This window comes from Conger conger, chromosome 5 (genome assembly GCF_963514075.1).
Source record: "Conger conger chromosome 5, fConCon1.1, whole genome shotgun sequence".
Classification (NCBI taxonomy): domain Eukaryota; kingdom Metazoa; phylum Chordata; class Actinopteri; order Anguilliformes; family Congridae; genus Conger; species Conger conger.
In genome coordinates this window covers 62,092,894-62,108,644 of record NC_083764.1, presented here as the reverse complement: position 1 = coordinate 62,108,644, position 15,751 = coordinate 62,092,894, and the positions used below count along the sequence as shown (strand labels likewise).

Genomic DNA, 15,751 nt, shown 5'->3' with positions numbered 1-15,751 from the left:
CAATGTCCAGGCCATAACCAGTACAGTGTTGGTGTATGTGAAACGTTACTAACAAGACTCTTATTCAGATGCGTGGCAAATTGGGACGATGTCCAGGCCATAACCAGTACAGTGTTGGTGTATGTGAAATGTTACTAATAAGACCCTTATTCAGATGCGTGGCAAATTGGGACGGTGTCCAGGCCATAACCAGTACAGTGTTGGTGTATGTGAAACGTTACTGACAAGACTCTTATTCAGATGCGTGGCAAATTGGGACGATGTCCAGGCCATAACCAGTACAGTGTTGGTGTATGTGAAACGTTACTAATAAGACTCTTATTCAGATGCGTGGCAAATTGAGACGATGTCCAGGCCATAACCAGTACAGTGTTGGTGTATGTGAAACGTTACTAATAAGACCCTTATTCAGATGCGTGGCAAATTGGGACGATGTCCAGGCCATAACCAGTACAGTGTTGGTGTATGTGAAACGTTACTAATAAGACTCTTATTCAGGTGCATGGCAAATTGGGACGATGTCCAGGCCATAACCAGTACAGTGTTGGTGTATGTGAAACGTTACTAATAAGACTTATTCAGATGCGTGGCAAATTGGGACGATGTCCAGGCCATAATCAGTACAGTGTTGGTGTGTCCCCCCCCGGTGACTCATCTGTACTCTTTACATAGACACGTCACAGTCACGTGGTCTAAGACCCGCGCGCCGTTAAAGGCGGCCCCCAGGACGGCGGTCTCGGAGGGCCCGTTCGGAGAGCCTCCGCCCCCCGGCTCCACTGCCGGTCCGCACGGGCGAGGTGCCACTTCTGGCTCCCTGCTGGAGCAGATGGTCGGTCTAAATATACCGGGGAGTTATAACCGTCTCCCAGAGCCGGAGGAAAGGATCCCGATCGGGACAGTAACGCCGGGCTCTCCTGGACGTACGTGTTCGGGGACACGTCGCACTTCCGGCCAGACATTTCCCCCAAAGTTTGGGAGAGCTGGAGCAAGCTTCGGAGATGAATCCGCCGGTCTGCGAGTAAGTCCAATTTTCTGGAGCGTTTAAAGCCCGGCTCTAACAGTCCCTGTTCCCGCATGCCGTGTGTTTAAAGCAATGTTGTTTTCATAGCCCGCACGTGTCACAGACGGCCGCAAAACGTTCGCTGAGAGCAGAGATGTCGTTTTGTTTCGTTTTTTAGTCCCTAACCCGGCCCCCCAGAGCACCCAATGGTCAGCTCTCTGTGCTAATATTCAGCAACGGCTCCTGACAATTATGCAAAAACATACATCAGGTGGGAAATCGTTTTACGAACAGTCAAAATTGTTTTTTTACGAAAAATAGTACTTACTATTTAACATATGAATACTTCTACCAAAATGTATGACAATTTTCCATATGAGTGATCAGTAGACCCTGTTTAAATATGAGTTAGTATTGGATTAGCAAAGAAATCTAGCAATCGTGTGCAAAACAGTTTAGATGGTCCTCACATGGTGAATTGGTTTGTCCCCACACATTGGTTTTGATGGTCCTCGCATGGTGATTTGGATGGACCCCACAGATTAATTTGGATAGGTCCCACATGCTGTCCTTGGCCATAGTTTGAGCTCATTATTTACACAAGAAAAAAAAAATTGTGAGTGAATGCTGTCCAGAGCTGTCCAGAGCTTTTTGAATTTGTGAGAAAAACGTCAGATAGTTTAGATAAGAATTAATGTCAAATCACACATGCATTTCATAAATATTCTCGTTGATTTTTCAGCATCTAATCACGGAGGTAAGACGTGTTGTGTGAGCTATATGTATTTGCAGAACGAAATTAACTTAATCAAAACAAATGCTTTGCAATTTCAGTACAGTTTTTGTCCTGAAATTGGGTTTTACAAGTTAATAATAATTTAAGCCTCTTTAACTTCCAAAGTTCTGTGCATATTTCTCTCGCTAAACTTTGATTCTCAGGGGCTGTAAGTGTTGACGTACCCCATAACCCCCTGCTTCCCTCCCAGGGGCACAATGAGAGGAATGAGAGGAATTTGCTTTAAAGTAATGGAGATTTTATTCCCTGCACCGGTGGAAGCTTGGCGTTTAATTTCCCTGGACTCCCCTCCAATGGGAATGTATCTCTGCCACCCCAGTCCCATGGCTTGCCTCATTAAGAGAGCCTGCAGCCTCTGTTCAACTGCTACCGCTAACCGCTACCACCACCGCCAACTGCTACTGCTAACCACCACCGCCAACTGCTACCGCTAACTGCTGCCACCACCGCCAACTGCTACCGCTAACCGCTACCACCACCGCCAACTGCTACTGCTAACTGCTACCGCCAACTGCTAACACTGCTCCCCACTTGGCCAAGTAGTGTTTTTACAACGTTATTTGTATTGTGGGAAAATTGTGAAAACGTTGTGCGTTTGGATTTGTTTTTCTGGTCACAAACGCCTACGTGAAATGTTTTCGCGGTAAAAGGAGAAAAAAACGAAACAAAAAGTGTGATCTGGACCTATTTTAAATACTGCGAGTCATTGCCGGTTAGAGGGTGGTAAGAGGAGCGACGTGTTGTAGATGTACCAGAGGGAATCTTTATTTTAAAAAAACATTTTTTTACAGAGTCGGTTGGGCTGTGTGATGCCCAGGTGTGGATTTATGTGCAGCTCATTTGGAGCGTGTGAGCGCAGGCGACCTTTCTTCGCGGTTTGAGCACACCAGGGTGTGAATTGAAACAGTCACATTGAGAGTGCCAGCGACAGGTGGCCCTGGGCTGTGGCCATTGTAGGAATTCGGTCCTTTGCGAAGTAAAACTTGTCGTCCGATATTCAGGTTAACAACAATTTATTAACATAGCAAAAAAATAGTCTTTAATTACAGCATGAAGCATACCGGGTAAAAAGCAAGGCAGGGCAATTACAAAATCATGGTGGAAAAGAATGAGCTTTTATACCCCAAACCTCCTGAAGTAAAACGTAGGTACCTGTCCCTGATTGGGTGACAGGCAGACGAATACACCTGCATGTGATGCGATCTAGGAAACCAAATGGTCATTGTCAGCAAAACAGACAGTGAACCGCCCTTGATCATTCAGTATGGGCTTCCTAACCCCCCTTGATCATTTAGTTAGGTGACCATCCAAGAACACTGAAGCAGGAAATGTATTCTTCCCTACACCATTTTAGATGGTGGCCCACGCCGCCTAGACTAACATTCACAGAGGAATTGAGAGTCATTCAGAGACTCTGAGAAAGATTCGGAGACCAATAGAAATTCCCAGAGACTGACATAAATATTCAGAGATTGATAGAAAGATTCAGAAACTCATAGAAGTGCCCAGACTGATCGAACGATTCTGAGACTCACGGAAAGATTCAGAGACTAATAGAAAAACACAGAGAGATATAAATAAGGATTCAGAGACACAGAAATAGGCAGACATCATCTGCTTGAGTATCTCAGTGACATTTTCTTCCTCTGCATAGCCTGCGCGTGACAAAACACCAGATTTTTAAAAATCCAACCTGTGGTACAATACAATACCTTTGATTAACTGCTTCCCACCTACTCTGACAATGGGTGTGATGTTTTGTGTGGTCATTACATAGATGAGTACATTTTGTTGCTCTTTAAACAATAAGCGTCATGAAATCTGGCACACAAATTTCCTGACAAGCTACATATACACACACACACGTGAATTTATAAATTTGTGTAGACACACACACACACGTACACGTACACACACCACACACACAACCACACACACACACACACACACACACACACCACACACACACACACACACGCACACACCACACACACACACATATACACACACACACACACCACACACACATACACACACACACGTACACGTACACGTACACACATACGCATACACACACGCACACACAGGCACACACACGTACGCACACCACACACCACACACACACACACCACACACACACGTACACACACACACCCCAGACACACACACACGCACACACACACGTACATGTACACACATACACACACACACGCACACACCACACACACATACACACACCACACGCACACACACACACACACACATGCATACACACACATGCACACACCACACACCACACACACATACACACACACACGCACACACCACACACCACACACACATACACACACCACACACACACACACATACACACACCACACACACACGCACACACCACACACACATACACACACCACACACACACACACACACACACATGCATACACACACAAGCACACACCACACACACATACACACACCACGCACACACACGCACTAATTTGTTTGCAGGCGCACACGCGTGTACCCAATTGCAGACTCGGACACACACTCTGACTCAAACGCGCACATGCACGCAGACCGCAAGCGCTGTCAAGCGTTTGGTTGCAGGCAATAACTCTTGGGCCTGGAAATAATGTGTGAAAACAGATGGCGCCGCGAACAACGCCTCCTTCCGCGAAGGCAGAACCGCGCGGAACGGAAAACAAACACGAACAGCGGTATGCACGCCTGCCCCGGCCCGATCGCCCTCTCAGAACGCGCCGCACGCAAACGAAATGTCCTCCAATGACCTCGACAGCCAGACCTGTGACGAGCATAGTGATGTGAGCTGCAGAGACATCGTTATCGTTACATTTAAACGATTCCACAAGGGAGGGAGTATGTCACTCCGTGTTTGACCCAGCTGCGGTTTAGGCACTGTGCGAAGTGGAGTACCGTTGGAGTGGCCTGGTGGTTGAGGTGCATGTCTGGGAAACCGGAGGGTTGGTCGTTCAAGCCCCAGTGCAGCTGTGGGGCCCTTGAGCAAGGCCTTTAACCCCACAGTACTCCAGGGGGGATTGTCCCCTGTTTAGTCTAATCAACTGTAAGTCGCTTCGGCTAAAAGAAAAACTGTACTGAAATTGCCAAGCATTTGTTTTGATTAAGTTAATTTCGCTCTGCAAATACATATAGCTCACACAACTATCCCTGCTGCCAGGCAACGCTATAAACAAATGAGCTAGCAGGAGGCTCAGAAACAAGAGGCTTAGTCGCATAATCGCCGTCCAAATGTTCTTCCCCCGTCATCGGGGAGCAGAGATCAAACCCGACGTTACCGAATCTAATCCCGTTCATTTTGCGAGAGTCGAAATGTAGTTAGTCTAACAAAGTGATCTTTTTCTCAATCTATCAATGTAACATAAACGATGAGGATTGATGAGGTCTGTTGCGCTGTATATCAGGACTCGTGGAGTGCGTCTCGGCCAATCAAAATGCGTGTTCAGAGCCAACTGTCGTATAATATATATATATATATATTTTTTGCTATGGGAAGAATGTCTCCTTTCCTCCTTGTAGGGAAATAGCCTAAATTAGGAGCCCTTCTGTAGACCTTCTGCTGTTTCCATAGATACCCAGTTAAGCCAGCAGGCTCCAGTGTTCCCTGGCTTACCTGCAGTTAAACGTCAGTGGTGTTCCTCGCAGTAACTGAATATATATAACCTGATGGAGAGCGAGACATACCAGCGGCCGGGTCTGACAGTGGTGTGTGATTGTTCAACACCGCCAAGGGCTTCGACATGCTCGGATTACACGTATGCACACACAGACACACACATGCATACACACATGCACACACACACAAACACACACTCACACCCATTCACAGGCACACACATGCATACACACACACACATTAACAGACACACACACATACATAGACATACACACACCCATTCACACACACACACACACACACACACACCTTCACAGACACACACACACTCAGAAGTCACACACGCGCACACACACACACACACACCCATGCACACACACACACACACACACAAACACACGCACACGTGTACAGGTACACATACACACAGTGGTGTACATACTCATGCAAAGCACAGAGACACATTCCATTTTTCATGCATTGAGATTTATTGTGCAGAGACAGGGCCATAAGATGATGTAAATGACTGAACACATGCGCTGAATGTGAGTCCATGAGAGTCCTCAGTCATGCACTCACATTCAGAAGAGCAGCCCCCAGTTTCACACACAGGTAGTACTCTACAGGTAATGACATAACTAACTGCCACTGAGAACACCTGGAGAATATCCACCTGTGTAGCCACCTGCATGCTAATTACAGCACTCTGAGCCATGTAAAATACGAAATATACCCTCAGTGAGCACTTTATTAGGTATTTATTAAGCTGGTGTACATGTCTACCTAATGCAGTGATCGCTGAGTGTAAATGCAAAATACAATAGACTCTCAGAAACAAATTCCCCCTAACCTACCGACGGACAGTTCAATAGCAACCCAGGTGAAAGTTCCAGCTTGGAACCAAAAATGGAGTCTAGCTGGGACCTGCTTCTGCTCCAAATGGATACTGATCTGGAATTTAGTGCTGGTCCCATTTCAATACCAAGCTGGCCCACCAGCTGGACATGGTCCTGCCAACATGGTCGCTGTCTCCACCATCTTGGAGCTCCAAACCAGCTTCAAACCTGCTTAAAACCAGCTTCAAACCTGCTTGAAACCAGGCTGGAACCAAGATGGGCCAAGATTTCCACCAGGGAAAACAAGGCAAGTATGAGTTCACCCCATCCTCATTGAGCGTGTAGGGGGCCAGTGATTTGAGGGTGTAGGGGGTCAGTGAATTGAGGGTGTAGGGGGCCAGTGAATTGAGAGTGTAGGGGTCCAGTGAATTGAGGGTGTAGGGGGCCAGTGAATTGAGGGTTTAGGGGTCCATGAATTGAGGGTGTAGGGGGCCAGTGAATTGAGGGTGTAGGGGGCCAGTGAATTGAGAGTGTAGGGGGTCAGTGAATTGAGGGTGTAGGGGGCCAGTGAATTGAGAGTGTAGGGGTCCAGTGAATTGAGAGTGTAGGGGTCCAGTGAATTGAGAGTGTAGGGGTCCAGTGAATTGAGGGTGTAGGGGTCCAGTGAATTGAGGGTGTAGGGGGCCAGTGAATTGAGGGTTTAGGGGTCCAGTGAATTGAGGGTGTAGGGGGCCAGTGAATTGAGGGTGTAGGGGGCCAGTGAATTGAGGGTTCAGGGGAATTTCCTTAGAGACATTAAATATCAGCTTGCCTTTTTAGACAATGCAATGTAGCACAGTTTTTTGCGTGGTGCTGTATAACCCTTATTATTGCTAACCACTGCGACATTCAACATCCCGCCCCCCAAAAACCATCTTGCTAGCAATAATAGTTTTGGAATGAATGTTGGTGCAATTAGTTTCAGCAAAGTAACATGGCACACACAGAGCTGGCAGTAATGGAGAGATTTGTTATATTTTCATTATATTTCCACGTCTCACAGATTTATTTCCACTCATGTTTTGAAATTCATGTTAGAATTTTTGTTGACATGCTAAATGAGCTGGAATTGCAGACTTTAAGTACAGGTTGCTCAACTTTCTCATTTTTATACAAGTATCCATGTATACAGCTGGAACTTTTATTGAAACAATTCAGGTTAAGCTTCTTGTTTGAGGGTACAATGTCAGTGTCCAACCTTGGAATGCAACCTCCACACATCGAGTACACTAACCATTACGCCACACAGCCACCATAGGGTACAGATGGGCCAGTGATGATAAATGTTCTATTATTGATATCCATTTAACTGCACAGTAACCTATATAACTTTATGTGTGCATGTCAGCATTGCAAAATTACATAATCTTGATGGATATAAGTTTTTTTGTTAAAAAAAAAATTAAAAAATTGAAGCGCAGTGTTCCTATTGCACATAAACAGCTTGTTAATTATTCATAATAATGGTGATGCTTCAACTTGCCAGTGAACTTTACTGGAGTGTGAGAAACTAGGCCAGGAATTACTTTGGGAAAGTTTGCGGGCTGATTGGCTGTCAGGGATAACAAGCGGTGATGGTGCACTGCTAATGAGCTCTGTTTATGAGCCGACATAAAATATGAGCGGGACCTCTTAAAATACAATAAACTTTGCAAAAGATTGCAATCTCTGTGGTCTTCACGGGTTGCGATAATTTGCTTCCGGGAAGCAGACTCATTGTCCGCATATTGTCCATAAGCCTGAGTTTCACAGAGAGCAAAAAGCCTTGTAAGACGAGAGTTTGCCGTCTTCTTCTTCTTCCATCAATCGCTTCAGCAGCGTAATCAACGGTGGATGGGGAAATGAACTGGGACGCGACGAGCTAGAACGGGAAGCGAGCTGATATCAAGCGCCGAGGAAAAACGATCGGTAATTGGTATGTTATTGTTCAAGGTTTTACACGACCGTACCACCTTCACACGCGCACACACACACACACACACACACACACACACACACACACACACACACACACACACACACCTTCTTTTTATTCTTCTTCTCTCTCTCGTTTCTCTCTGTCTCTGACGAAAAACAAAGATTTATTTTGGAAAGAAAACAATAGGCCACACACACATGCGCAACATTAATCGCTTAATAACTTTTTTTATTCCTCTTGAATAAAACTGTATGCCACTCAAGCAAGACTATTTTATCAACAAAAAATAAAAATGTCCACGTCTTTATAAGAAACAATGAGCAACGTCATTAATAAGAAAAAAAAGCGTAGGCTGTGAAAACAATGGTGGTAGGGCAAAGTGAGAGGCTGTCTCCCTTTAAAAAAGAAAAGAAAACTTAACTAATTTAGCTCTAAATAACGCATAATTATATTATTACCAAAAACCACATCGGTAAAATATCTTGTGGTTACACATATGTCAGCTATCAAATTATATCCAGCCCAGTTTAAATTTTACATTTAGCCCAATTTTCAAAGACACAATTGCCTTTAAAATGTAATTTCTCAAAATCGCTCAACATTTTTCTTGGTGAAGTTACGAACAAGAAAAAAACAAACAAAAAAACTACAGCAGTGATTTTCCAGTGGAATACTACAGGCTGACATTTTCAAGCCGGTGCCTTCAAGATTCCGGAAAGCTCGAGAACAGGGACAGCACCCCGCGTGTCCTCAGCTCGTGCTGCAAACATACGGAAGACTGCGCGGAAACGCTTAAGAAAATAATAGATATTTTGTTTATCGTTTTTCCCATAAGCAACTGAGTACACAGACTGCATATCGCGCAAGAAACAAATCAGCACGCCAATCAAGTTCGCGCATTAGACTACTAAGTAACCGATCAGAAATGAAAACCCCCTTCGTAAAAAAAAGAAAAGAAAAGAAACACGCTTCTTTTGACAGTAGCCTATGCCCTAATACTTTACATGCGTGTAGTGTCCGAAATCTTGGTTTTGTAAGCCGAACTGTGCAGCAGTTTCATTGTCCCTCGCGGCTCACGAGCTACAGGTATGTCGCATGAGCATTGGCGAGATACTCTGATCATCCCGGACACACCATCCAGACACCCCCTCACCACATTATGCAAGACGAGAGGGCGCTCTGACGCGCGCACCCGATGCGGTACCAAGCGCGCCGTGCAAGCCTTGCTTCAGCACCACCATCACAAGTTGTTCCTCCAATTTGCGCCCTCCCTCCCTCCCTCCCTCTCTCTCTCTCTTCTCTCTCTCTCTCTCTCTCCCTCTCTCTCTCTCTCTCTCTCTCTCTCTCTCTCTCTCTCTCTCTCTCTCTCTCTCTCTCTCTCCATCCTGCATCAGTTTCTCTCCCTTTTTCTTCAAGCTCACTTCTATGACGTCTAAAAAAAAACCCTTACCGGGAGGGAGGAAACCGCTCTCTTCGTTATGTTTCTGCATCTAAGCGATATGCTCGCTAACGGGCGCGCTGAAAAAAGACGGCATCGGACGCTCTGAGGCGCAGCTTTGCCCGGTTACGTGGTTGAGCGTGCATCGAGGGAGCGGACCTGCATTCTAAGCAAACCTATAGACAAAAAAACGCGCCTGCATTCTTCTCACGTCGCAAGTGCCCCTTTTTCCTTCAACCACAGCGGGGGAAGAGAGGGGAAGAGCACGGCTCAGGGAGAAACACACTGACAGATTATCCAACAATTTCTAAACTACTGTTTTTCGGTTGTTCTGGAAATTCCTCTGCAGAAGGTGAGTCGCGTGAATTCATTCTGGGGCTATTTCGAATCGCAACGGATTAAAAAAAAAAAAAAAAAAAAAGCTGGAGGAGGAAAGCGAATACTCACCAAAGTGAAAACTGAAACGGATTGCACAATAATGCAGCTGATTTCTACTCCGCGGTTTCATTAATTAATGTGTTTTGTTTTCCTAGTCTGATGCCGTCAAATCTAATAGAGGAATGTGGTTTGCACGCGACAGTACAATTGACAACAAGAATTCCAATTCGAATAATTCGAGCGTTTGTTCTCTGGCTTCCTAAGATTTCGTTTCCTCGGCAGATATATCCACATATATATTTTTTCCTTTGGATGTTTTTTTTTTCCTCCTTGCACACCGCGTCCTCCTGTTTGAATGCGAATGCCCGGTTCTTCCACTGGCTTTTGATTCTCAGATCGGCTGACATTCCTTCGCCTGTACGGGCAGCCGTCTGAAGTCACCCCGGACCGCCTGTCTGTCCTCCGGGAAGCTATGTGAAGTTGGACCACAATAAAAAAAACAAGTAAGTATACGATTCATTTAATAGTAAGCCTAGTCTATATTAGGGTTGCAGAAGGTGGCGTGGATTTCCGCAGTAGCCGATATTGAGGAAGGCTTGCGGTAGAGCTGTGGAATAAAATGCACTATTCATTGCAGTGTGTAATCCGTGTCATTCACTACAACATAATCCGATTCGTTTACACAGTATACTGCGTGCAAATATTGTCTTTTAACAACTCGTATATTCATCAGCTTTACAATATAACGTCAAATACACAGAGAAGCAATATCTGTTGTCTTCATCGGATAATTGGCGCAAGGGTTCAACGATTAATCATTCTGTGCTATCAGAATCGGAATCATTCTGCTCTTGACTTTCTCTACACGGGTCTGCGCATCGCCTCGCTGCTGTTGCGACTTATGCTAATTACGAGTATTAACCTAAAAGACTAAGCATCCCCCAGGAAAGTCAATGTGCCTTTCGCTAATCATCACTGGTGAAGCTACTTGTAGCGGCATCTGCAAAATCTAAATAATCAATACGGTTTAATGGCAAATAGATAATTATATGATTAAATACAGTAAGCATTTGCACCCCACCCTCAGAAAAACCCGCCGCTGCTTGAAGAAATCGCTGCATAATTGCGACCAAATGTCCCTAATGTTCTTTGCAAATGTTTTGGGGGTTCATCAACCCCTAATGCATCAAGCCCTCTGTTTTGGCAAGGATCGGCGGTGGGTGGGGGGTGATGGAGGGTGAAAACGGCGATTTTTTGGAAATATACACCATCATTAATTTCTTGCATGCGTGTGGCCAGATTCGTAATGAAAAGATGTGCTACAGATGACAACCCCCCCCCCCTCCCTTTTAAATTACAAGTAAATGGATATTACGTTTTGTATTTAAAAAAATAGCTATTATTTATGGTTGTCATGGTTTTTAATCCCATTTCCCATTTAATCCTTGTTTAATGTTCCCTTAATTTTGTCACATCTGCCACTCCTGTTGTTGTTTGCCCCGGATATTGAGTTGAACGCATTCCACATGGCAAATAATGCCCTGTTTTGCCCGGTCCTGAGGACAGAAGTGATTAATATGGATGTTGTCATTTGCTTTCTGTCTTTTTTTTTTTCTTTCCTTTTTTTTTTTTTTTTTTTTCCAGTGCTGTGAAGTAGCCCTGGGCTGTAACTTCATCAGATCGTGGAGTAAGGATGCTGTGGATAACTCTCTTAAGCACAATAGCTTTAGGATGGACCACGCCGATGCCCATGCTGGAGGACTCGGAGGAGATCGACGAGCCGTGCTTCGAGCCGTGCGACTGCGAGGTCAAGGAGAGCCTGTTCCACATCCACTGCGACGGCCGCGGCTTCACCAACGTCAGCCAGATCTCGCAGTCCTGGACCCGGCCCTTTAAGCTGTACCTGCAGCGCAACTCCATGCGCAAGCTCTACTTCAACAACTTCCTGCACCTCAACAGCGCCGTGGCCATCAACCTGGGCAACAATGCGCTGCTGGACGTGCAGGTGGGCGCCTTCAACGGCCTCGGCCGCCTGAAGCGGCTCTACCTGCACGAGAACAAGCTGGAGGTCTTCCGCAACGACACCTTCGCCGGCCTGGAGAGCCTGGAGTACCTGCAGGCCGACTACAACGTCATCAAGCGGATCGAGAGCGGCGCCTTCCGCAACCTGCACAAGCTGCGGGTGCTGATCCTCAACGACAACCTGATCCCGGCGCTGCCCGGCTTCCTGTTCCGCTCGGTGTCGCTGACGCACCTGGACCTGCGCGGCAACCGGCTGAAGTCGCTGGGCTACCGCGGCACGCTGGAGTACGTGGGCCGCAGCCTGATGGAGATCCAGCTGGAGGAGAACCCGTGGAACTGCGCCTGCGACATCGTGCAGCTGAAGGCCTGGCTGGAGCGCGTGCCCTACACGGCGCTGGTGGGCGAGATCACCTGCGAGCACCCCTTCCACCTGCACGGCAAGGACCTCCGGGAGATCGGCCGCGCCGAGCTCTGCCCGCAGCTGTCCGCCGAGGAGGTGGAGGCCAGCCTGGGGATCCCCCGACTGGCCTCGGGCAAGGACCGCACGTGGCCCACCAAGCCGTCCTCCATGCTGTCGTCCAACCACAACACCGCCTCCTCGGTGGAGAACAAGGAGCGGCACCCCAAGCCCACCAGGCGGGCCCGGCCCCCGAAGGCCTCGCCCACGCCCCGGAGCGCCTACCCCGGGCCCAACCAGCCGCCCATCGCCGGGTACCAGACCAGGCCGCCCATACCGATCATCTGCCCGACTGAGTGCGCCTGCAGCCTCCACATCAACGACATGGGGCTGACCGTCAACTGCAAGGAGAAGGGCTTCCGCAACATCTCCGAGCTGCTGCCGCGGCCGCTCAACGCCAAGAAGCTCTACCTGAGCGGCAACCTGATCCAGAAGATCTACCGCTCCGACTTCTGGAACTTCTCCAGCCTGGACCTGCTGCACCTGGGCAGCAACCGGATATCCTACGTCCAGGAGGGGGCCTTCGTCAACCTGCCCAACCTGAGGAGCCTCTACCTGAACGGCAACGACATCGAGAAGCTGACGCCGGGCATGTTCCGCGGGCTGCAGAGCCTGCGCTACCTGTACTTCGAGTACAACGTGATCCGGGAGATCCAGCCGGCCACCTTCGGCCTGATGCCCGTCCTGCAGCTGGTCTTCCTCAACAACAACCTCTTACGGACGTTGCCCGTCGGGGCCTTTTCCGGGACCTCGCTGGCTCGCCTGAACCTGCGCAACAACTACTTCCTGCACCTGCCGGTGAGCGGGGTCCTGGAGCACCTGCAGGCGGTGGTGCAGATCGACCTGCACCAGAACCCGTGGGACTGCTCGTGCGACATCGTCCCGCTCAAGCAGTGGCTGGAGAAGCTGAGCTCCGTCATCGTGGTGGGGGAGGTGCTGTGCCGGACTCCCGACTCCACCACGGGGAAGGACCTGCGCTCCCTGGACACGGCGCTGCTCTGTCCCGAACTCAGACGCTCTCCCCCGCCGGCGCCGGCCTCGAACAACGGCGGGGCCGCGGCCGCCACCCCGGACGGGGTCGTCTCCCCCGGCAACGCGGGGTCGTCGGGCTTCGCGCCGGCGCGGGGCGTGATCCCGCTCTCCGTCCTCATCCTCAGCCTCCTGGTGCTGGTGGTGTCGGCCGTGTTCGCGGCCGCCGCGCTCTTCGCCCACGTGCTGAAGCGCCGCGAGAAGCTGCCCTTCCGCAAGCGGGGGGAGGCCGAGCTGGAGGGCATCCACATGGAGTGCGGGATCTTCGAGGGCAGCGGCCGGGAGCCCCTGGACGGCGGCTCCCCGGAGAAGCCGCCGGGGCACGTCTACGACTACGCGCCCCACCCCGTCGCGCACATGTGCAGCAACCCCATCTACAAGGTGCGCGAGGACCACATGGAGCAGCAGGTGCAGGAGCAGCAGCAGCAGCAGCAGCAGGAGCAGCAGCAGTTCGCAGAGACTAAAGAGGGCGGCGGCGGGAACGGCGGCTACCGAACGCTGCGGGAGAAGGAGAAGGAGTGGACCCTGGCGCTCTCCAGCTCCCAGCTCAACACCATCGTGGCCATCAGTCCCGGTGGGGACGTGGTGGGCTTTCACGAAAACGGTTTGCTCTGCCCCACCGTGATTGACAGTCAGGGCCCCACCCCGACGCTGGGGTACGTGGAGAGCCTGTACACCGTGCCCAGGTTAAAGGACCTGCACATGGCCCACCCCCACCTGCAGGGGGCGCACTACTGCCACCCGCAGCAGGACGAGCGGCTCAAGCAGCCCGCCGTCTTGTTCGTGCCGGAGGTGGGGATGGGGGCGGGGGCGGGAGCGGGGCCCGGGGCGGGGCCCGGGGCGGGGAAAGGATTTTCAGACCAAGCCCAAAGTGAGTACCTTGAGTTAAGGGCGCAGCTCCAAACCAAGCCGGATTACCTCGAAGTCCTGGAGAAATCGTACCGATTCTGACCATAGAAAATAACCCCCCCCCCCACCCCCCACCCCCCAGTCCCTGTTTCTTCCTCTACCTTCCAAAAAAACCCATAAAAAAACAGCAGAATAAAGCAAGGGGCACCACGATTAAATGATAAAAAGTGTATTTAAAATGTCTCTCTCCTTCCCCCCCCCTCCCCCCCATCACTGAGTTACTTTGAAAGGAGGTCTATACTCAGATATTAATAAAGTGCCTTCTACAGAGTAGCCAGCAATGTTCAATCAATACTTATTTTTGTACAGAGCAGATTTCTTTATTTAGGAGACATTTGAACGTACGTAAAAACAAGAAGGCCGGGGCGGGGGGCGGGCCGGGGGGGGGGGGGGGGGGGGGCAGGGGGGGCAGATTTTGGCTGTGCTAAGGGACAGGGCGAGGACCCGGGATGTGTCCCGAAAGTGTTACGCACAGTCAGGCGACGTGCCCCCGCCCCCCTCCGCCCGTCAGGACGGGCTGCGGTCGCGGCCCTCCGCGGACCGTTGCAGTTTCATGCATGCTTGTTCAGCGCGGAGGCCGGAACGTCAACACAGACATGTGACGGAGATACCGCAACCTCGTCCATCATCCTGCCTTGATTTAACGCATCGCGGACAACAACAACGACGACAAACAAAAAGAAAATGAAGAAATAAAGAAATAAATGAATACAAGTTCTCATAGCGCGGACCTCTGCCGATCAACGTTTTTGAATACAAATGACTTTCAAGAGGTCACCCTGCTTTCTTTTTTTTTTTTTTTAAAGAAAAGAAAAGAAAAAAAGAGGAAAAAAATAATCTCCTGGAAATCATTACAACAAAATGGCTTTGTAGGAAGCACTTTTAATGTTTCTCTGACAAAGATTTGGAACACAATGTGCATATATTTATTCTGAAATTTCAGTGAAGATTTTATTGTAAAGGCAAATGTTAAAATCAATGTATAGTGAATATGCGTCTGGTATAGCCTTCTTAATAAAACCCTTAAATCAAATAAAGGTGCTAAAAATGTTTGTGGTGGGAAATATGCAGTGGCAGCAGAATTCCAGCCAGGTTCACAAGCAGAGCACAGGTTTTTGTTTGTGTTCCATCAAAGGCATTAGCTGAATTCTGTCACGGATTTTTCCAGAATGGTGACTCAGGGTATTCCACCTCTGTTTAAAGAAGACCCTTTTTTGTCGGGGATGGGAGGGGTAAGGGGAACTGAGAGGGTGTCGGAAGGACGAGAAGGCATA

The 15,751-nt window shown here is 48.8% G+C and overlaps 1 protein-coding gene across 1 annotated transcript; it reads left to right on the top strand.

Annotated features, from left to right (window-relative positions):
* The first annotated feature begins 9,665 nt into the window (after window positions 1-9,665).
* On the top strand, window positions 9,666-14,519 carry LOC133129088 (SLIT and NTRK-like protein 3). The gene is made up of 3 exons (XM_061242913.1): window positions 9,666-10,563; window positions 11,705-13,949; window positions 13,986-14,519. Exons 2-3 carry the CDS (start codon window positions 11,754-11,756, stop codon window positions 14,517-14,519), a joined length of 2,730 nt encoding a protein of 909 aa, XP_061098897.1. The 5' UTR covers window positions 9,666-10,563; window positions 11,705-11,753.
* The last annotated feature ends 1,232 nt before the right edge of the window (window positions 14,520-15,751 follow it).